This window comes from Amia ocellicauda, chromosome 3 (assembly GCF_036373705.1).
Source record: "Amia ocellicauda isolate fAmiCal2 chromosome 3, fAmiCal2.hap1, whole genome shotgun sequence".
Lineage (NCBI taxonomy): Eukaryota > Metazoa > Chordata > Actinopteri > Amiiformes > Amiidae > Amia > Amia ocellicauda.
In genome coordinates this window covers 43,890,172-43,913,896 of record NC_089852.1, presented here as the reverse complement: position 1 = coordinate 43,913,896, position 23,725 = coordinate 43,890,172, and the positions used below count along the sequence as shown (strand labels likewise).

The 23,725-nt window shown below is 39.4% G+C and overlaps 1 protein-coding gene across 1 annotated transcript; it reads right to left on the bottom strand.

Moving 5' to 3' along the window:
* Positions 1-3,319: 3,319 nt before the first annotated feature.
* On the bottom strand, positions 3,320-23,725 carry LOC136747145 (neuronal acetylcholine receptor subunit alpha-10-like). Its single transcript, XM_066700098.1, has 5 exons — positions 23,635-23,725; positions 13,950-14,095; positions 13,277-13,431; positions 8,374-8,906; positions 3,320-7,124 (listed from the first exon to the last, which is right to left on the bottom strand). The coding sequence occupies exons 1-5, from the start codon at positions 23,723-23,725 to the stop codon at positions 6,475-6,477; spliced, it is 1,575 nt and encodes a 524-aa protein (XP_066556195.1). The 3' UTR covers positions 3,320-6,474.

Below are 23,725 nucleotides of genomic sequence, written 5' to 3'. Positions count from 1 at the left end.
ATCATTACAGCGCATACATAGCAACAACTGTGTTACACTGCAAACTACTGTGCTTAATTTCAAAACGAAATGAGCTTTCTTTACTTAAAGTAGGTTGAAATTAAACATTCACTTACCAACAACCAACAAAACCCCTAGGAGTTTAAAATATTGAAGACATACACATGTTGTAGGATGGACAGAACAGCTTAACTAAATAATATTAAAAATCTAATTTTTTTCAATTGGAAGAAACAAGCATGACAGCCCTCTCTCAGCCTGCGCGCCCTCTTCCCCTCACCTGTCCAGGGGCGGGGCCTCGGGTCGGGACTGCCTTCCAGGGGCGTGGTCTGACATGCGCACTGTCCTCTTCCTTTGAAATACTTGAGCTGGTTTCAATGCACTTTTAAGATCCAAGCTTTTTTAATGTATTTATTTATTTTAAGTTTCAAATAGGACCCACTGAACCAACATACATTTAAAGACTATGCTGTGGAAAGCAAATTGGTATCCAATCTTTAGATTGATATAACTTCCTTATTACTATTTCCTATTTCCTATTATTGGTTTCTTAGCAGACTTCAGGGTGACTTACAGTTTACACAAGAAGCATTTTAAAGCATTACAAAAGTGCAGTACGATCAATACAAAATACAATAAGCATACATGCTGGTACAATGTGGTAACAAGTATAGATATAAAACCGTTAAGTCCTAGGTACGTATTAAAGGAGGGGGGGCATGAAAACATGCCCTAAATGTTTTCAAAAGCAACTACATTCCTTCACTCCCTGCCTGCCTGTTGCTCTGAAATGTCTGCCTTGCACATTTTTTTTTTCTTTGTCCTTTCCCCTTGGTATGGAAAATGTCATTAATCGATTTGTAAAAGCCTTGCAGAGATATTTTCGGAAACAGCACTTAAGCACGCGTACCTGTGTACAGGGCTGCAAGCTTAAGGTCACTCTGCTCCCAGGAAATGCCTTTTAGAGATATGCTGTCAAAGGCACCAACATCAAAGCAAATTATTCACAACTGGTTTGGCAGTGAAAGTCAAATTCAATATTTGATGCTGGAGTCAGGGGCCCCAGTAGATTTCATCCAAGAGAGGGGATTAGACAGTCACACGTGTCACTATATTTCACCTCTTCTAATTATCCTGATTTAAAAGCCCAACACACTGAAACATTCTCTTCGCTGTAAACTGTTTAGGTTGCAATAGCAAAAATCCAGCAGCATTAACTTTATAGTTGTATCATTAATAATGTCCCATAATATAAATTATTTCTAGAAGAGTGCGACTGATTGAGTTAGCATTTATAATTGAAGGAAAATAGTAGATTATACTAATGATACTGATTTTTATAATAATCATAGTGCTGTAACACACTAAATTATGATATAATGTCAACAGTCCACTTTTCTTTTATTTAATAACTATAACATCAGCTTTTGATCAGTAATTACTGGGGTGCATATTACAAAATAGGTTTCTTGTTCTGAATTGAAGGTACTTAAAACTATTACAATTACTTTTATAAAGCAAATGATGAAAATATGACACAATAATCCTTTAAGATCCATGGAAAAATGCAAACACATTCATTTTGCAGTATTTAAACAGAAAATAATGTAATACTGTAGTTGGATTAAATATATACATTCATACCACCATTTGCAGTTAACTTAATCAACAAGAGTCATTGTTCTTTGGTGCAAAATAAAAATACATTTCTGGAAAAAATATGATAATTATCAAACTGACAATAGTTGAGCACTAATGAATGGTCATTGTAATGCAGGATAAAATGCCACAATATTGTGAGGTAGTAATAAAATGGTCAGGTACTTACTATCATATAGTTGTCATTGACTTAAAATAGTTTATTGAAGTGTGCTGTTCTGAGTATTCAGTTACTTTGTTGACTTGGACAATCCTGGTGTAAAAAAAATAATAATTGAATCTTACCAAAGCTCTGAAAACATGCTGTGCAAGTCTTCAACCCGAAAATACATCAAACATTGATCTGGAAAGGGTATTTTAAGCATTTCTGTTAACTTAAAGAAAGAGTAAATTAATTACAATGTGAGTGAAGCTTACCTACGAGTTGTTTCTAAGCCTAATGTCAATACAAATATTCTGATAATGTTACCTTCAGGCCTGCATTTGGCAACTCTAAAGAAACGTCAATAGCAGCTGACAGAACATGAGCAATAATAACCTTTACCAAGTTTACAGAATTCTGAAGTGAAGATTTCTCTGTTTTTCAAAATATTTATTATCTGCAACTTGAAAAATGTACCACTGATATACACTCACCTAAAGGATTATTAGGAACACCATACTAATACTGTGTTTGACCCCCTTTCGCCTTCAGAACTGCCTTAATTCTACGTGGCATTGATTCAACAAGGTGCTGAACGCATTCTTTAGAAATGTTGGCCCATATTGATAGGATAGCATCTTGCAGTTGATGGAGATTTGTGGGATGCACATCCAGGGCACGAAGCTCCCGTTCCACCACATCCCAAAGATGCTCTATTGGGTTGAGATCTGGTGACTGTGGGGGCCAGTTTAGTACAGTGAACTCATTGTCATGTTCAAGAAACCAATTTCGACCTTTGTGACATGGTGCATTATCCTGCTGGAAGTAGCCATCAGAGGATTGGTACATGGTGGTCATAAAGGGATGGACATGGTCAGAAACAATGCTCAGGTAGGCCGTGGCATTTAAACGATGCCCAGTTGGCACTAAGGGGCCTAAAGTGTGCCAAGAAAACATCCCCCACACCATTACACCACCACCACCAGCCTGCACAGTGGTAACAAGGCATGATGGATCCATGTTCTCATTCTGTTTACGCCAAATTCTGACTACAGAAATCGAGACTCATCAGACCAGGCAACATTTTTTCAGTCTTCAACTGTCCAATTTTGGTGAGCTTGTGCAAATTGTAGCCTCTTTTTCCTATTTGTAGTGGAGATGAGTGGTACCCGGTGGGGTCTTCTGCTGTAGTAGCCCATCCGCCTCAAGGTTGTACGTGTTGTGGCTTCACAAATGCTTTGCTGCATACCTCGGTTGTAACGAGTGGTTATTTCAGTCAAAGTTGCTCTTCTATCAGCTTGGTTGGTTAGATAATTGCATTAATGAGAAATTGAACAGGTGTTCCTAATAATCCTTTAGGTGAGTGTATGTCAATGCCTTTCTAATGATAGAAAAACAAGATTGTATAAAATCACATCCACCATTTATTTTACATTACTAAATGTTCTTGTACAATACTAAAGTCTTAGTTCAAATGTATATATTTTTTAAATAACTGCAATAATTTAGTGGAACATGTGTGCACAATGTAGAATCTTTTTTTATAGAAAGAAACAAGACAAAGACAAAGAGAGGTGACAGTGTAAGGTAACACTAAGAGAAACTTTCACCAGTGTCTAGGGAGTATTTATACATGGCAAATTGGACACATGTGAGTTGTCAGGTTATGTATTTATGATTATGTAATCACAGGTCATACAAAATCAGAACACTTTTTAATTACATTTTATTTATTTTGTATCTTAACCTTACCAATGTTTTGTTTTTTCAGTACATTTACTAATTGGTCCGAAAAGTGTCTAAAAACATCCCAAAAAAGCATTTACTTCTCTTACATTTGCTTGATGTCTTGTCTACTTGTATACACTTTTAGCTGTCATGGAATCCCTACAATATTAAAGTGTGATAATGAGGTGTTGGGTTTTTCTTTCAGAAAGATAAGCAATATAAAGCCACAGTGCAGCTTGTGTTTGAAAGTATCTGCTTAGTTGAACTATAATATAAAAAAATACCAAAGAAAGCAGTTCAAACATCACATTTGTGACAGGTAGATTTCATGCTTTGTGCATGCTTGTTAAAACTGGTGACGGACATTTCATCCATTCTGTCAAGCACAGATTTTAAACTATTATTTAAATGGAATTTCACAGGTGCAGCTATATAGTGGCTTCAACCCTCATATCTAAATCCTCAAAAGGATGTGGTAATTCTCGTGTGTGTGGTGGGGGATATTGCCCCCCCCCCACCTTGTGACAGTAGAACAAGTAATTGTTTCATGGTGTGTGTTAAAGAAAGACTTACACACGCCATTAAAGGGATTATCTAGAATGTAATGGAAAAGTCTTACTAGACAATACATTTTAAAGCTCTGATTATAACTACTCTAATTCTATTTCCAATTCATTCAAAGGAGTAATCGGCATGAAGCATCAGATTATTTGACAGCCTATCAATTCCTACAGACAAAAATTGTGTTTCTTTTCACATCAACGATAAAGCAATGGAGTAAATCACTTCTCTAATTTGTGTCATTTACCATTACATTGTCAGTTTCCCATCCCATGTTTAACCACAATGCAGAATATGCCTACATTTCCCAGTCACTTAAAGGCTTAAACATGGTCTGATTTGACTTGCAAGAAGAGTACAGCACCAAGATCATTTTCATCACCCTTTTTCAGAGGAAGCAAAGACATGCACTAAGAGTTCAGTTTTGCTTTTGTGCTTCTTGCTTCGTTTGTCTCCTTCCTGCAGTTGAATCCTCTGGTAGATGATTTTCTCCAGAATTTAGTATTTTCCTGAAACACCTTTAAAGAATATTTTTGTTGTTGTTTTGTGTTTGTTTATTGCCAAATAGTATCGCATAGGTTTCACTTTTGTAGTTGTCAGAGTACATACAATGTTCTGCAGGTAATCCTGATAATTGCTTGGCACTCAGAAGCCTAAACAAATGTGCTTAAAAAGTTATTAAATGCCTCAAATGGGGACTTTCCACATTATAGTTCACATATGGATTTGTAAGTTCATTTCCAATAGTACATTGTGACGGACTGAGAACTTCCTTAACAAAATGCAGACTTCCTTATAAGAGTTTTAATAAATAAAAGAAAACCGCATTAAACAAGTCACTGATGATAAGAAAAAGGAAAAACAACAACAATGTGATATTTGTGTTTGTTTTGAATTTTGTCTTAATGATTGTTAAGCAGAATGGGATTCATAGTTCATTCTGTTTAGAGGGAAACCAGGGGGTGTACAGAGACAAAAGGCGTGAAAGCGCTTAGTGAATGTGTTGCATTTTCGTATAGAAATAAAATATATTGTATATTCATTTGTAAACAATAGATTTGTGTAATATTCCGATTTGTATAATTTTTGTTACAATGTATCGTGGAAAGGGAATTGCGGCTTAAAGTGCTCTTATCTATGGCGCGGTGGAGCTGGTACAATCAAATCTAATGATTTGTCATGGTTACCTGTGTTATGAATGTTGCTGTTGTGTTTTAATGTGTTGTAAGCAATTGCTGTTATAATGGGGTAATATTATGGGATGGGCCGGGTGTTGGGCTATATAATGCAGGTTAGAAGGGCTTCCAGGAGTTATTCAGGTTAGTCTGCCAAAGAGACAGGAATGCTGCATGACAGACTTAAGGTCTAAGAGTGTCCAGTTTTATTTTGTTTAGTTTGATGTTGCCTATTTAGTTTCTCTTTTGTTTTGTGATTGCATTGGTTATATTTTCCAGTTTAAGGCTTAGTTTATTATTAGCTTTATTATATATTTGATAAAATTTAATTGTTCCATTCACTCAAAAGACCTATTATTAATACAGTTTGATTGTTTTTCCTATGAGCAATACACTTTTTAAGAATCTCCTTTTTCCACTGAGCTTTTCCTTCAATCCCTCCATTATCAACATTGCTGCAGGGTCCTCTGCTATCATGCATTTTATACAGTGTGGGTGTTATTAGCACTTCACTTATAACTGAATTTGCATGTCTATGAAGAAAACATGCCCAGTTAAAGTCTGAGTATATTAATTCATAGAATACCTACATCTTTTTATATCATGGTGCTTTAGGTTATTTCAATATCAAATATACTTCAAAAGTACAACATATGTAAATTGTTGCAATAATAATAGGAGGGCCATCATAGGGTATGGAAAAATATAACATGGTTAATCATGTTAAATATACCATGCCAAAAAGTGGAAAACTAGTAGTGGTTTTAAAGAATACCTTATTTATATGTGCTCTGTAGCTACCTTTCACTAACTGGTAATCTAAATAAAGTGATTAAAAATAAATAAATCTACACATTATACAAAAAGCTCATCTTAATTGATGAATGTGTGAATGCTGTGAATGAAAAGTGCTCAAAAGGAAGTACTGTGTTGGGTTGTTTCTTAATACTTTGGGCAGGCATGTTTCAATCCTTCCAGAGTATAGTGTTTTTTGGGAAAGAGGGCAGGGGATTATTTTGGCTCTAGTTTTCCACTTCACTTGTTCTGAACTAATACAGTTTTCTTCTCAATAGTGAAAGTTAAGAGAAACTACTTAATATCAACCTATGAATAGCCAGTTAGTTTCTTTGAGCTTTCTGTGGGTTCGACTATTGATTGTTCGAAGTGAATGTATCTTCTCCACAGTGTTCACATGCTCTTCCCCCTAATTCAGATGGCTTTCCCCATGATAAGCAGGCTCATGAAGAACACCATGATGAAGAAGATCCACATGAAGAAGCGATCCATGACCTTGGCCACCTTCTTCCACTCACCAGTCCTTTTCTGGGTGGCTTTCTGATCTCGGTAGCAGTTGGCGATGTACTCAATGTTCCTCAGGAGCTGCTGGTGGTGGCACAAACACTGGGCTTTACAAACGGCCTCTTTCCCTTTGCCACCTCCACTGGTCCCTTTACTGGTTGAGTCTCCTTGATCTAAGCTGACAAACTTCCCTTCTTCCTTCCAGGAGCTGTACAAGTTGGTGTGGTCTTTCCCCAGGGAGTCAGTGGGGCTCACTACTTGCTCCATGTCCTCTTGACTCCTCCTCACCTTCAACACAAAGTTTTCTTTCCTGGCCTGCCCATTCGCCGTCCATCCAGTGCTGTTCTGAGGCCTGGGCTCTCGGTTCTTTTGCTGGGGGCTTAAGCAGCTCTCGCCCACTTCGTACACAAAGAAGATTCGGGCCATGTACTGCAGGATGACCTTCTTGGCCCACTTGGGGACCGGCTTGGCTTCTGGACCACAGTGGTGGATGTTCATGATGAAGATGGTCAACGCAGTCGAGGCAGTAATCATGGTCATTGTGGCAATGTAATACTTTCCTAAAAAGACACGTGACACAGTCTGTTACAAGGCTGCAGCACCAATTCACACCAATTCTATGTACTGTAAAGGGTTATATATATATATATATATATATTCATACGTTTAAAATGAGTCATCTCAATCTAACATTCTCTTTAAGATGAAAAACAAAACAGTTGCAATTTTAATAGGTAATAACAAAAAAACAAAGCTTATCTTTGTGATATGACCTCTAGTATTTATGGGTAAGGCACATTTCACAAAATGTACATTATTTGATATAACTTCTGAATAATGTAGAATGTAGAACTTCCCAGCAGGTGCCACAAGTCAAAAGCAATCTAATGAGCTGAAGGTTTTTTATCCAAGAAATCTTATTATATCCACATTTATCTGTTCACAATTTAAATCCCTAACATAAGAAGGATGCCTAGAGGGTCTGTAATTAGTACTGAATGATCAGAAAAGCTAATGTCCCTGCATATCATTGCCTTCTATTGGGTTTAATGCAGGCAATTTCATTAAAGTTAGCTGAGCATACAATTCTTCATAGATATTACACAGACGGTAATTGTCACACATATTAACTAATTAAACATTAGGTAGAATTCTGAAATAACAGTCCTCACTTCAACAGAGCAAGATAACTGCTCTATTTTGATTGCAGTTGTCATTTTCCCCATTAAAATGCAACATATTCCTTCAGGCAAAGAATTACATATCCTGGGTTCATTATTAACATGCTGTATAGCAGAAGTAAGACACTTTGATTTATTCATGTATCTGTTGTCATTTCAGTCCTGGAAATAAGATCAATATAGCCTGAAGGATTTGTCTGTCGTCTGTATTTAGGTTTAAGCAATTCAGAGGTATCCTGCAAAGTTAGTAAGCATTCTTGTGTTGTCCTTGGATCACTCTTGACAGCCTTTTCCCCACTGTTAATGGGACCTTGTTGGGTTGACCTCTGTAGTTCTCAGTTTGTAATAGTAGAATTCCGCAACGGTACAAAATGTCCCTACTTTAGAAACTGGAACTTGCAATTTCATCATATCTACAGTTAAACTGTTCATTTCAGGCTTTTTCAATTTGATCAACTTCACATTAACTAAAAAAGAAAATAAATCACTTCATCCCACCTTTTCTTTTCAGATGAAGAAACCCTAATATCAGAGCCTTATAGATAACTCTGGCTACAAAAAAACAACAACTTTTCCCCAGAGCTCAGCCCTCCTGACAAGCCTAAAATGGCACCTGAAATAGACTCACCAATGAGTGGCACGTTCTCTGAGGGAGGCATGCTCTCCGCGACTAGCAACTGAAAGACAGTAAGGGCCAGCAACACAGTAACCCCCAGGGACACCTTCTCCCCAGAGTCCGCGGGCAGGTAGAATCCAAGTGGAGCCAGGAAGGAAATCATGACGCAAGGGATGAGCAAGTTGAAGATGTAGAAGGATGCCCTCCGTTTGAGGTGGAGGGTGTAGGTGACATCAGGGTAGGGGTCAGAGCAGCAGCCATAAAGGATGACGCTCTTCTTGGCTGGCATGCCCAGGACCTCCCACTCCACGTTCTCCACAAAGTCAGTCAGGTCCCCGCTGTCCAGGGCATTCAAGATGTCGATGTGGTTGCCGTTGTAAGTCCAGGAGCCGAAGGTGAGCCGGCACTGCTGGGCGTCAAAGGGGAAGAAGGAGACGTCCACTTTGCAGGAGCTCTTGGTGATGGCTGGTGAGTCCCACATGATCTGCCCGTCGTGCCGGATCACCACGTTGGTCTCCATGGAGCCGGTGAACTGGTCGTCGGCGCTGGAACATAGAGCAGACGCATACCAACCTGCTCAGAGAGGGAGCCTGCTGGAAGCTGAACACTGGAGGCAATGCCGTTTTGAAGGCAAAGGGTGGTCACACCAAATATGGATTTGATGTAGATTTTTCTTTTGTTCACTCACTTTGCATTTAGTTAATTGATAAATATAATCTATTAACATGTCTATTTTTGAAAGCATTCTTACTTTACAGCATTTTTTCACACCTGCCTAAAACATTTGAACAGTACTGTACATCTTACAATCAAAGCTGACTTTGATTCTCCTTTCCCCCCATAATATAAAACTATACTTCTCCTGCAATCATTTTTATGATGACTTTTTCCCGTCACTCCAATTCACTCAATGACATTCTTCCTCCTGACACCTACATCAGCTTAGTTCAGTAAAAGGTTATGCTACTTTCTTTTTCTAAACCAGCAGAATTATTACTAAAAGCACCATCCACCAATGAGAGCAGAAATCGATGCCCACCATCCAATAATTTGGCTCTGACTTCCGCTCATTAACACAGGCTTAATTTCTTCAATCTGCATTTGTACCTATTGACATAAGCCTTGTAGATAATATCTATTCACAGCTGCCTTTTTAAAATGCTGCATGATCTTTGGCACCAAAGCTGGGTCCAAGGAGGTTTAATACATGTGCTTAGCAATGTCTCAAAAAATATATAGTTAAAAAAAACTAGGAAAATCACTTATAATTAAAAAAAACCACAGGAGAAAAATGTCTACCTATGGGTTTTTAAATTTAATTAATTTTGTTTTTGCATTGCAACATCTATGGAAGATCTACGTTGTGTGACAGTTTTCAGTGAATCAGACTAGGGCTTTCACATTAGACATTGCAAGTTTCTGAGGAATAAACACATTTCCACAAAAGCCTGTAATACACGGAACATGTTTTGGACTGCCTATGTGAGAGTAAAAACACCATTATTTTTTAAGTATACAGTGCATCTGGAAAGTTTTCACAGCGCTTCACTTTTTCCACATTTTGTTATGTTACAACCTCATTCCAAAATGGATTAAATTCATTATTTTCAAACAATACCCCATAATGACAATGTGAAAGAAGTTTGTTTGAAATCTTTGCATATTTATTAAAAATAAAAAACAAAAAAAGCACATGTACATAAGTATTCACAGCCTTTGCCATGACACTCAAAATTGAGCTCAGGTGCATCCTGTTTCCACTGATCATCCTTGAGATGTTTCTACAACTTGATTGGAGTCCACCTGTGGTAAATTCAGTTGATTGGACATGATTTGGAAAGGCACACACCTGTCTATATAAGGTCACACAGTTAACAGTGCATGTCAGAGCACAAACCAAGCCATGAAGTCCAAGGAATTGTCTGTAGACCTCTGAGACAGGATTGTATTGAGGCACAGATCTGGGGAAGGGTACAGAAACAATTCTGCAGCATTGAAGGTCCCAATGAGCACAGTGGTCTCCATCATCCGTAAATGGAAGAAGTTTGAAACCACCAGGACTCTTCCTAGAGCTGGCTGCCTGGCTAAACTGAGTGATTGGGGGACAAGGACCTTAGTCAGGGAGGTGACCAAGAACCCGATGGTCACTCTGACAGAGCTCCAGTGTGTCTCTGTGGAGAGAGGAGAACCTTCCAGAAGAACAACCATCTCTGCAGCACTCCAGCAATCGGGCCTGTATGGTAGAGTGGCCACACGGAAGCCACTCCTTAGTAAAAGGCACATGATGGCCCGCCTGGAGTTTGCCAAAAGGCACCTGAAGGACTCTTGGACCATGAGAAACAAAATTCTCTGGTCTGATGAAACAAAGATTGAACTCATGTCTGGAGGAAACCAGGCACCGCTCCTCACCTGGCCAATACCATCCCTACAGTGAAGCATGGTGGTGGCAGCATCATGCTGTGGGGATGTTTTTCAGCGGCAGGGACTGGGAGACTAGTCAGGTTTGAGGGAAAGATGAATGCAGCAATGTACAGAGACATCTTGATGAAAACCTGCTCCAGAGCGCTCTGGACCTCAGACTGGGGCGAAGGTTCATCTTCCAACAGGACAACGACCCTAAGCACACAGCCAAGATAACAAAGGAGTAGCTACAGGACAACTCTTTGAATGTCCTTGAGTGGCCCAGCCAGAGCCCAGACTTGAACCCGATTTGAACATCTCTGGAGAGATCTGAAAATGGCTGTGCACCGACGCTCCCCATCCAACCTGTTGGAGCTTGAGAGGTCCTGCAAAGAAGAATGGGAGAAACTGCCCAAAAAATAGGTGTGCCAAGCTTGTAGCATCATACTCAAAAAGACTTGAGGCTGTAATTGGTGCCAAAGGTGCTTCAACAAAGTATTGAGCAAAGGCTGTGAATGCTTATGTACATGTGCTTTTTTTTGTTTTTTATTTTTAATAAATTTGCAAAGATTTCAAACAAACTTCTTTCACGTTGTCATTATGGGTTATTGTTTGTAGAATTCTGAGGAAAATAATGAATTTAATCCATTTTGGAATAAGGCTGTAATATAACAATGTGAAAAAAGTGAAGCACTGTGAATACTTTCCCAATTCAAATTTTACAAATGCAGGGATGCTTCTGCCTGGAGAGCATTCACTTCTCTTGAAATATCATAATTGGCCTGTGAGATCTGAAATGATTTTCTCTGGTCTTTTTTAACATTGTTCTATACAGTGCCCTGCTATTTCTCTGTGCACTTGGGTATACTTAATGCATAAACATGTAACATTTAGACCAATACAATTTAGATTTAACAACACATACAAGAAAACTCATTCTAATCAGCTCAGGTGTAGGCGTTTTACACCAGCGGGCCCTTTTATATGTGGTCTGTGGAGATAGTATCTTAACTTTGTATCAATGCTGTTATTATATAGGCCTTATGACTTGGAGAGCTTTATGACCGGTATCTTTAAAATAAAAAGTTAATCATAAAAACTGCCAATAGTGCAGAACTGTTGAATAAGAAACTCAGCTGAAAGCAATCCCTGAACCAGACAAATGCATCCGATACATGCCCCCAATTTCCTGGAACTGAAGGAAAGCAGGTTAGAATGGAACTGTTCATAAATTACACCTCTCTGACTTCTCAAAGCTATTCATCATATGACATTAACACAATGATTTAAAATGTAAAGAACACATAAGCAATCAATCAAAAATAAATTATACTCACGCTAGGCAGGCACAATGGTGATGAGAATGTGAAGAAGGCAGAGGCACAAGGAAAGCAAAGGCAGAAGAACCAGGTCTTCATTACTTGCTCCCTGTTTAGGTTTTCACTTTCTGCTTTTTACTTGATCCACTACCTTTAGGGTGCCAGAGACTCTCATGTTTTAGAGCTGCATGTGGCAGGCTTTGAGGTCAGTGTCCTTCATAAGGACTAAGTGTTGTGTGCTGAGACCTAGCGAAAATATCTAAAATCCAATTGACCGTTCTTGCCTTGAATTAAAGACATGAGTACCAATACCATAAAAACAAATGCTAGAAAATACAAATAATCTCCATGCCAATCAAGGGCTGCCACACACTACAGTAGGGATTTAGACAATAGGTTAGATTACTCTTAAGGGCACCAGAAGAGTTGATTCTGACATAACTTATCAAGACCTGCCTTATTTCCCATTTATCCTTAAGTATCTGTGATAAGTGAGGAATTAGCACAGAAGCCACTGTATTGCCCCAGAGCAGAAATGCACACAAGCTAACTCATTTAACATTATTTAGACTGTTAATAAACAATGTACAGATGCTTGCATGGCTTAATCACAGGGTTTAATACAATTCCCCAGAGGCAGAGTTTCAAGTCAGCAATGTATTTATCGTACCACTACAAATCAGAGCCAAGCCATCTGTCAAACAACGTTTCCAATCTAGTGTGTAAATCTGCACTGAAGATAATGATTTTCCATATGTATTACGGGCATATCTTTATTTCCAGCATGGAATCAAAATGCACATAGGTGACTGAAAAGACAGAACCGAGCATCAACAAACAAATACTATGCAAAAACTTAAAGATCTCAAATCACAAAAGCAGAACTTTGCCATCGACACATAAAATTTGTTTTTCTGGGCTTGTTTTAAATCACAAACAGCATTTTATTTTATTTTGCTGTGGAACTAGAACCAGCTCCCTTGACGCTACAGGTAGCATTGCCATAAAAAGCAGAAATATCCAGTTGCCAGAACACTCCCTTGAATAGTATCTCCAAAGAGTGTACTGCTTGTGTCTCCACAGTGAGCAGGAGGTAGAAGATGGGGGAAAGAGACGGGGAAGGAGGGAGGGAGGGTGGAGGTGGGGTTTGGAGGGTTGGGGATCGAACCGATGATCTTAATACCAGTCCGACCTACTTGTTATATAGGACTATATCAGGTCTCCATACATAACTACTAGGTATGCGGATGGTATCAAGTCCATCATAATCATCCTTATTCCAGGTGAGGTACGCATCGATCCACACCTGTCGGATCCACAGGTAGGCCGTGAGGATCTGGTTGCGCTCATCCTGAAACAAAGACAGAAGGTCTCACAGACAGAAATCATCTCATGGGGCCCTGGTCAGCACATCTGCTTTCACTGGGCAGGTCAGCCCTGAGCCCAGAGAGCTTCAAGCCATTTGGTTTTATGGGTCAGACTAATCAAATGTGCACAACAATTTCAGCAAGTGGAGTGGTACAGTGATCAGAGCAGATTTTTCGTGTTTACGTTTTGATTATTTTATTGAATCTGCTATTTTCCAAGAAATTGATTGAGAGACTCTTCATGTTCAGACTTAGCTGTCCATGTATTATGGGTTTGGCACAATAGATGTCATGGGAATACTATATTATTTGGATTTACCAGATTCTACATTTGTATGGTCATGAAAAGTGTGTAGATATTTTAATTAATCTTCTACTGTTCTTAGATTGACTGTACAACTAAGAGAAAGAGCTAAAGAAGAAATAAGACAGGACTAGAAATGACTCCATTAGCTTAAAGTATGGACACCTGCGCCTCGGGGCTCCAGACAAGTGTCCTTACCATGTCGATGATCTGGGACAAGGTGATCTGTAGAGTGACATTCATGGCTTTATCTGTGTCCTCCACTGGCCTCAGTGCACTCGTGTAGTTGGCGAATAAATCATTAAGGAGCTTGTGGGCATATTTCCCATGGGCACCCCAGCAGGCTGTCACAGAACAACACAGAAAGAGGGAGAGAGATTAAGCACAACTGGAAACTGACCCCATTTCTACAGCATATTGTGGCGCACAGTGTGCAACAAACGCCTTAACCATCTCCCGGGTTTCATTGTAGGTTCTTACCACGTACATGAGGTGCAAATCACTGTGTCACTCGGTGGTCCTTGACCTACTGAAATCAGGTGACAGTCACAGAAACAGGGTTATATTTGCTTTTGACTGTAAACCCTTTCTTGTTGTTTACCCTACAGCCACCAGACTGAAATGTGTCAATTTAAACCAAATGTGTAATGAAATGTAATCAGATGTGGTAGGCATGTATGCACTATTGTAGGAGCACAAGCAATTAATGAAATAGTCATTATAACAACAGATCGTTTATCTTAGCCAAGTGGATATCATGTTGATCACATTCATAAAGGAATATCATAATATACTAAGCCTAAGTATGATCCATTGAGTACTCATCATGGTAATTTTAATTCACATAATTATGTATCAGATCAAAATCACCATATTTGATACATGTTTGAATTTTTGGTCACAGCATTCTATTCAATAATATTGCATGTCTGCCTGACTAATTATAATACATGAGATTTACTCATTTGTGGTTTATTTATATCCACAGCCTGGCATTTCCTGACAAGCATGTCATTGGGCCTGATTTGCAGAGCTTGTTCATATACACTACTAAGAACAGGAATAGTCAGAGATGTATATTTTTTTGCATTCTGTGTCTAATAATATTAGCTGCTTATTCATTATTTTGCTGGCAACAACTATACTGTGGGGGCAAGACTAGGATGCATTGTTCTTGTCCCATATTGAGAAAATTCGAAAAAAAAGGTGTAGCTTCATAAACTCATTAAGTCCTTGATAATGCTCTGTGTGCAAGGGGAGGTCATGTAGCTCATTTCTGTGACTTAAAAGTGTGATCTGACTCTCGGGAAATTCAAATCACTGCCCACACTTCACAATTATCTCAGGGGAAGAGTGTTTGATACACATGTGCCCCGGAGACAGCTGGTGTTAGCACACTTTCAGCAGGAGGTCAGATCCTGGAGCAGATTACACATCGACAGAGGCCAAAAATCTGGAGATCAAGTAAATCTGCCCATTGTGGAGCAGTAGTGAAAGGTAGGCTACAGTGCAAACATTTCTCTCCTCTTATTGCCAGGTCCTTCATTAACTATTTGTCACCATGTATATGTTTATCCCCAAGCTATTTAAAAACAAATACCCACTGTGTCCAGAGACAACTATTTAAAACCAAAGGGGAATGTTAATTTGTAGAAAAAGAGGCACAGTACTAACTGTTCATTGACAAAATTGAAATCTTTAAAACAAAACTATGCCACATGAGTACTTTCACCAAGCCCTCAAAGTCCAATGAGTTCACTCAAAGTCCACTCAAAGACACCCCAAGACATTATATTGTACACTAGTCTAGAGTGCAGGTGTTATCATCAGTAGAGGAGAATAGCACTAGTCTATTCCCATTGCTTTTATTATTCAATAAAACTTGTTTTTACTTATTTTCACACATGTCATTTAAGAATGTAAAAATCACAATTTTTTGTCTAGATCCACTTGTTTTCCAAGCTCCCAGGTCACACTAAACATGACAACAGTTTAGAATATGGCAGACATAATATCCTAACTTTGACTTATATACAACTTTGGTCCTTTTTTTTTTTTTTTTACCCCATCAGATATTGCAATGTTGTAGCAACATTACAGAAATATAAAAGACTATGTATTCATGTTTTAAATTACAGGACATTGTGTACATAACATTTTATATTATATTATCTGAAATAAAAAATGGTCTGAATTAGTCATTATACAATCTAAACGTTTCCCACAATAGTTAACAACATTTAAAAATTGTCTTAAATGTTTAAGTGTACATTAACATTATACCAACATAATGTCACAACAATGTCACAGTCATATTAAAGATCATAACTGGCTGAAGAAACATGGTTATGTAGCAAAACCATTTGAGTTTCATTCCCACAACAATAAACTGTACTGATATATATGGGAGTCTCACATTCCTTGTTCTCCAAAGATAATTTAACATAAGCAGGATGCTGTGACATTTAAGTCAAAACATTCATCTGTTAGCTTGGCAGGACTTTTATTATATACAGTAAGGGGAAAAAGTATTTGATCCCCTGCTGATTTTGTACGTTTGCCCACTGACAAAGAAATGATCAGTCTATAATTTTAATGGTAGGTGTATTTTAACAGTGAGAGACAGAATAACAACAAAAAAATACAGAAAAACGTATTTCAAAAAAGTTATAAATTGATTTGCATGTTAATGAGGGAAATAAGTATTTGACCCCTTCGACTCAGTACTTGGTGGCAAAACCCTTGTTGGCAATCACAGAGGTCAGACGTTTCTTGTAGTTGGCCACCAGGTTTGCACACATCTCAGGAGGGATTTTTTGTCCCACTCCTCTTTGCAGATCCTCTCCAAGTCATTAAGGTTTCGAGGCTGACGTTTGGCAACTCGAACCTTCAGCTCCCTCCACAGATTTTCTATGGGATTAAGGTCTGGAGACTGGCTAGGCCACTCCAGGACCTTAATGTGCTTCTTCTTGAGCCACTCCTTTGTTGCCTTGGCTGTGGGTTTTGGGTCATTGTCATGCTGGAATACCAATCCACGACCCATTTTCAATGCCCTGGCTGAGGGAAGGAGGTTCTCACTCAAGATTTGACGGTACATGGCCCCGTCCATCGTCCCTTTGATGCGGTGCAGTTGTCCTGTCCCCTTAGCAGAAAAACACCCCCAAAGCATAATGTTTCCACCTCCATGTTTGACGGTGGGGATGGTGTTCTTGGGGTCATTCCTCCTCCTCCAAACACGGCGAGTTGAGTTGATGCCAAAGAGCTCGATTTTGGTCTCATCTGACCACAACACTTTCACCCAGTTCTCCTCTGAATCATTCAGATGTTCATTGGCAAACTTCAGACGGGCCTGTACATGCGCTTTCTTGAGCAGGGGGACCTTGCGGGCGCTGCAGGATTTCAGTCCTTCACGGCGTAGTGTGTTACCAATTGTTTTCTTGGTGACTATGGTCCCAGCTGCCTTGAGATCATTAACAAGATCCTCCCGTGTAGTTCTGGGCTGATTCCTCACCGTTCTCATGATCATTGAAACTCCACGAGGTGAGATCTTGCATGGAGCCCCAGACCGAGGGAGACTGACAGTTATTTTGTGTTTCTTCCATTTGCGAATAATCGCACCAACTGTTGTCACCTTCTCACCAAGCTGCTTGGCGATGGTCTTGTAGCCCATTCCAGCCTTGTGTAGGTCTACAATCTTGTCCCTGACATCCTTGGACAGCTCTTTGGTCTTGGCCATGGTGGAGAGTTTGGAATCTGATTGATTGATTGCTTCTGTGGACAGGTGTCTTTTATACAGGTAACGATCTGAGATTAGGAGCACTCCCTTTAAGAGAGTGCTCCTAGTCTCAGCTCGTTACCTGTATAAAATACACCTGGGAGCCAGAAATCTTGCTGATTGATAGGGGATCAAATACTTATTTCCCTCATTAACATGCAAATCAATTTATAACTTTTTGAAATGCGTTTTTCTGGATTTTTTTGTTGGTATTCTGTCTCTCACTGTTAAAATACACCTACCATTAAAATTATAGACTGATCATTTCTTTGTCAGTGGGCAAACGTACAAAATCAGCAGGGGATCAAATACTTTTTTCCCCCACTGTATATATATATATATATATATATATATATATATATATATATATATATATATATATATATATATATCTTGACACAACTATCTGCTAAAACAGGAGCAAATGACAAGCCTGTTGGTAGTGACTTGTGCCAGTCGGTCACTCAATCCTGTCAATTTGCTAAATTGAATCTGCACTGTGGATCTACCACAGCCAACAGCTGAAAGATTAGGATAACAGGGTGCCAGCCATTAGAGGAAGAAAAATAGCATCATCTGCTGTACAATGGGTTACATGTAATGACTTTGCACGCACAGTGCCACGACAGACAAGAGGTCATTAGTCTGTGTGCACTGTATCTAGTTTTATTACAGTGATGACAGTAAAGTGACTGAATACGAGTCTGCTTTCCTCTTGTCCACATTCATGCTTTCTCAGCGCCATTACTGAGCCTGGCGGCGACTTTGGCAGAACTCTGACAGAAGTCTGACAAAGTTTAAACTGTCTCTCTGTCAGCCAAATGCAATACAAATACAAAGCGAGAAATTAAAACTAATACAAGCAACACTGAATAAGGATTCTGTATTGCAGAAAAAAAAGAAAAACTGTTAGCACAAGATATGTGCATAACCATTCCTTTGAGCCTGTGCCCCTAACTATGCCAGTCTTATACAGAAAGGATTCAGCCCAATGGTTTACTCTGTAGTAAGAGATGTCACTGGAGAACCGAGGCTACACTATAAATCATGACAGACCTTGTCCTCAGAAGGAACATTGCATGCTGTCGTGTTGTCAGTCACCACTGCTGGGGCATAGCAGAGCTTTGGTTTCCTCAACTGTCAGTCAGCTTCTGTGAAGTTAGCAGTAGACTAAAGAGGAAAACAGATACACACACATTACATTACTCCAGGGCTGAGGGTGCTGATAAGGCAATGTAATCCCGATATGGTTGTGTTTCACGTCAAGAAAACAGATCTCGCTTTCCAGCTTTATAGACGAGACAGAGAGAGAGTCGACTGCAAGAAATTCATGCCCCTTGAGTAGTGTGCATCAGTATAGCCTTATGCAAACAATATACTCTTAAAACATTTATCACTGATGCCTGTTGGTGCTGACAGTGATATGACTCTGTGATAGAAGTCTCCTCCACTCTAGTCTCGCACTGCCAAGATTCATAATTTTTTTCCCCCTTCATGGACACGTAACCAGTTTAACCCTTTCACTGCTTCACTGGATTTCAAATAATTCTGTGCAATGAAATTTAAACTGCTTTAAATGTCATTGTATAGGCTACCCCAGATGGTAAGGACTGTTCATTTCCATTACTCCACACCATTTCTCCACTACACAATGTAGCCGCAGAATATTACGCTCAGAAATCAATTGTTCCTGAAATAAATTGAAGAGCCTCCTTGTGTTATAGTTTATGTGTATTTAAGGGATACATTCTTGTATTTGGGTAGAGACAAAATATGCTCCAAAGGTAGGACCCGAAAATCATTGCAAATGTAGGACTGATTTCTTTGTTGTGGTTGAAGGGGGAGTATAAAAAGCTTTCATACACTGCTTCTCATTCCCAGCACTGCTGAGAGTTTACTGCAGCAAGAACTGTGCACCCTTCTGCTGCATTCAACCTGAGTGACAGCCCAGAATATGAAAAGGGGGCTGTAGACTGCAGACACTTGCACACAAAATTATGACATTATCGGTTTGAGTCCCGCTGGGTTGCTGCAATGTGCCGATACCGGTTCTCACAAGCTGGTCTGAACACAAGGCTTGCAATACTAGAAAGAGGAGGGGAGATGGGGAGTATTGGTTATACCAGAACTGCAGACTGTCTCATTTTGCACTGCTGTCTGAGGAGATTTAGTCCTGAACACAGGCGATGCAAGAGCTAGGTCAGCACTTTAGCCCAGCATCGGTTTTCCGATTGACTGTGTCACAAACCCAAGCCACTAATCCCTAATGAGGCCGATAACGTGTCACAAGAAACACTGCTGCACAGCCCATGACATCAACTCCCACACACGGAGAGGCAGATACAAGAATGACATGACAAATAAGAAAAGATAAGATAGGACGGAGAGGCGGGCGGATTGACAGGCCTCCCTATGGCGATTGAGTTCCAGGAGTTTCTATTGATTAATCAGCACTTGGTGAAAGAAATAATGCAATAAACAGAGGCTGGGGAGGAAAGGAATTCTTCACATGTACACAACCACAACACTGTTGGCAATTAACGCACTCCTTTTCAGTGGACTGCAAGACCACAATACATAACACTCAGGGCAGTGCAGACCCAATCTGAATAATCAAATAATGGCCTGAGGCATTTGTTTCTTCCCCTTGGCAGGCTTTGACCAGGCCAGATGTTAATGTTGTCTGCCCAGTATCAATAAGCCGCTGCCCCGGAGTTACAATGCACGGTGGTGGATTACATGAAACAATCCATAAACAACAGGCTCTGGAGCTCGGGATCCAAGCAAACAGCTGTGGTGTATAAATGAAACGAGGATCATTGCAGATAATCCATTCCGTGACATCAGCCTCATAATGCAGAGCTCAGACCATGTGCAAATGCAAACCTTGTTATGCACACTTTTAAATATGAAAACCCTTGCCAAGGAAGGCTGAACATTCAGGACTTTGTAGCTCAGAATTGCACCTTCCTTCTAGCATTGTAAATAATAGTCATTTCAGGTATCAATATACAGTAACTGTGTCATTATATATTTATTTATGCAACTTTATGAACTCTTGACAACTTTGGAGTGAGAATACAGCTCATTAGCCAGGTTATAATTTATACAAATGTGAATTATAAGACCCCTCTGCACGTTATAAAATGGGCATGATGTTTTGCGTAATGTATATTCCGCCATTTTAAATTTTAATATATTAGTTGTAGTAGTAGTAGCAGATGTGATAAAGGTATAAATGCCAGAAATATGATTGTTCCTGTGAGTACTATTATTGTTATTATGAAGAAGAAGAAGACAAAATGATATGTAGTATATATATTTTCCATACCACAAAGTGGAACAAACCAGAAGCAAAGCAGACTTGCTCCTTTCATATCAAATAACCCATGTTGTCAAAGTACAGCACAGGTTTATCTTGTCCCACAGGTAGGGGAAGGTCTCTCTACACTATCCAGTTACAGTCATTGCAAGTCCTGTGATCAGTGTTACACTCCACACTGCTCCTTTTCACCAAGGGCAAGCCCTTGTGTTTTGAACTTTAGAGCATTTGGGCATTTTACATATAGGCAAGCTTCATGCAATACTGAACATAATATTCAACTCATTCATTCATAGTCAGCCATTCTCATTGTTGTCCTTGAAACCTTGTTCCACATTCTTGCATGTACAGTTCTGGGGAAACAGCATGACAGATCGGATTTATCACACTTGAAAGAACCAGCGACCATCTGAAATATGAATATCGAGCCGCTCTTCAATGAGAACGAGTACTCATTGCAATGTCTCACAACAGATGTTCAAATCTTATTCCTCTCCTTCGGAAACAGGCCATGCTAAATCTGCAATGAATCAAACTCAAAAGACAAGTACAACAATATATGGAATATTCCATTTTATGGCATCAGTTTCTCTTTACCAATAAACAGTTAGACATATGCATTGGAAACTCTTACTGACACAGCCATTTCCATCTTTATTTCAGATCAATTAAGAAATCACATTTGTATTTTCTTTTTATCCCCTGAACAAGTAAACTGAAATAAAAGACAAGCACAGCATCTCAAGGATGCCAACAGTCATCAGATCACCAGTCCTGTTCACCCATTGTGCACTTTATTTGGTGTGCAATGCAACACCTCAAAAGCTGCTTGGGAAACAATTTGTAACCCATTTATAACATACAAAACTTCAGTCTTCTGATACCCAAGAGCATGCATACAGTCTAGGAGCCTGCATTATCATTGCACATGTATGTCATCTCAGACTAGTAAGAGTGACTCAGACAGAACAGCCATTACCTCCATTAACTTATTTATAAAGAACAACCACCTAATGGAAACTTCTTATCTTGTGCCTTTTTTTGGTTACCGTCTGTCTATATTAAGTAAGAGAGGTGCCGGCACTAATTATTTACAGGTAGTTCAGGGCTCACATTTCATGTCCCAGACTTCCATGCTTTTTTATTTGCATATGAGGCTTGCACTGCTCTTTCAAGTGGAGTGAAAGCAGGTCCAGAGTAAAACAATTAACACAGCCCTGCCAATAGCAGGATTTTGAAAGACATGCACATTCAGAATTGAGGGGATCTAATGTTATTTATCCACAGATTAAAAAATAAATTTAATTTCCTAAACACAATGGACTATAATGAAGTCATTAAACGTAGAAACACGTATGAGATGCAGAAACGCTTCCACTAATTTTATATCTAATACTACTGTCAACTGTCAAACAGTGATGATCATAATCTTATTAAATATGTCTCTCTAGTCTATTACTGTAAGAATAAGATTTTAGTTGATTGTTATATGTGTGTGTCTCTATAGGATGTATTCACCACTCTTTAACTTTTTTTACATTTTGTTGTGTTCCCACCTGAAATCTTTATGCATTTAAATTTGATTTCCCTCCCACTGACTTTCCACTTTCCAAGCAATGCATGAAATATGTTATTTTACACCCCACATTTTGCCAATTGTTACTCAACCAGAATTATTACTGTAGCCCCTTATCTATATGAGAGAGCTCAAAACACTTTCCGCAATATGTATCATGATACTGGTAACTGGTAAAAGCCAAACCTGAATGTCCATGTTAATCAAGTACCACCTCTGCACATCCCAACACAGCTGTCCTCACATAGTGTTACAGCACAGGGAGCTCCCAGCCACAGCCATCACGGTATGGTATATATTAAAACAGTAACTTGCAGGGGAAATAGATCAAAGAACTCGAAGAACAGCCTTTAAGCAGTAAGAGGTCTAAATACCACAGTCAAAAAGGATTATATGTACATAACTATTACAATGGGAAACACAATGAGCAGTTATTAAAGTGGTAGCCTGTCAGGACATCAGTAATTAAAACAAGAGAGGTGGGGGAATGACTAGTAACTCCAGCCTGCCTTTCACTCATCTCCACTTGGTTTTAGATTTTAAGTCCTAGCTAAAATAAAAATCAAACAAATGTACCTCTGTTATGTCTGAGAAAACATCGCTATTTAAATGAAAATGAATGTAATATATCATACCCTGGCGCAAGAAAATAAAGTGTGAGGGGAATACATCTTAAGTTATGTTCTAGAAATCTTTGAGCTAGAGAGAGAGACCGAATCGCATTTCGTAATTCAAAGTTATAACAAGCGATATAAGATTTCAAATATTTGCACTCAAACAAAATGACACTGTGATAGACAATGCGCCAAGTATTGTGAAACACAGGTGCTCAAATAAAAGGACAGAGCCATAGCGGGGACACGAAGCCCAGATCATCCAGCAAAGGGTGAATCAAGAGGACTGTACCTGGCAGTAGATTTAAACAGAGGAGGAATTGCAGGTGTACTTTGCTGCTCCATGCTCTCATCTTGCTGCAACTGCAAAACAACTTTTATTCCGTCTTCAAAACATGAGCCAAGATGACAGCCGCCTCGGTATTAATCATCGGATATTTTGGGTGTAAAAACGAGAAACCAACTGTGGGGTTGAGAGACAGGGGGGTGGGAGAGGGGGAGGGGAGGAAGCAAACAGAAAGGTTTCGATCAGTCCTGCCCGGCGGAGAGTGCGCAGCGCCCAGGGGTTGAAGAGCGATCAATCCGGGGTCCCTTACCGCTGTGGCAGGAAGGATCCGCAGTCACCCTTAAAGCCCCCAGGTTGCTTTCTTCAGCATCCCCACGATTGCAGGTGACGTCACACACCAT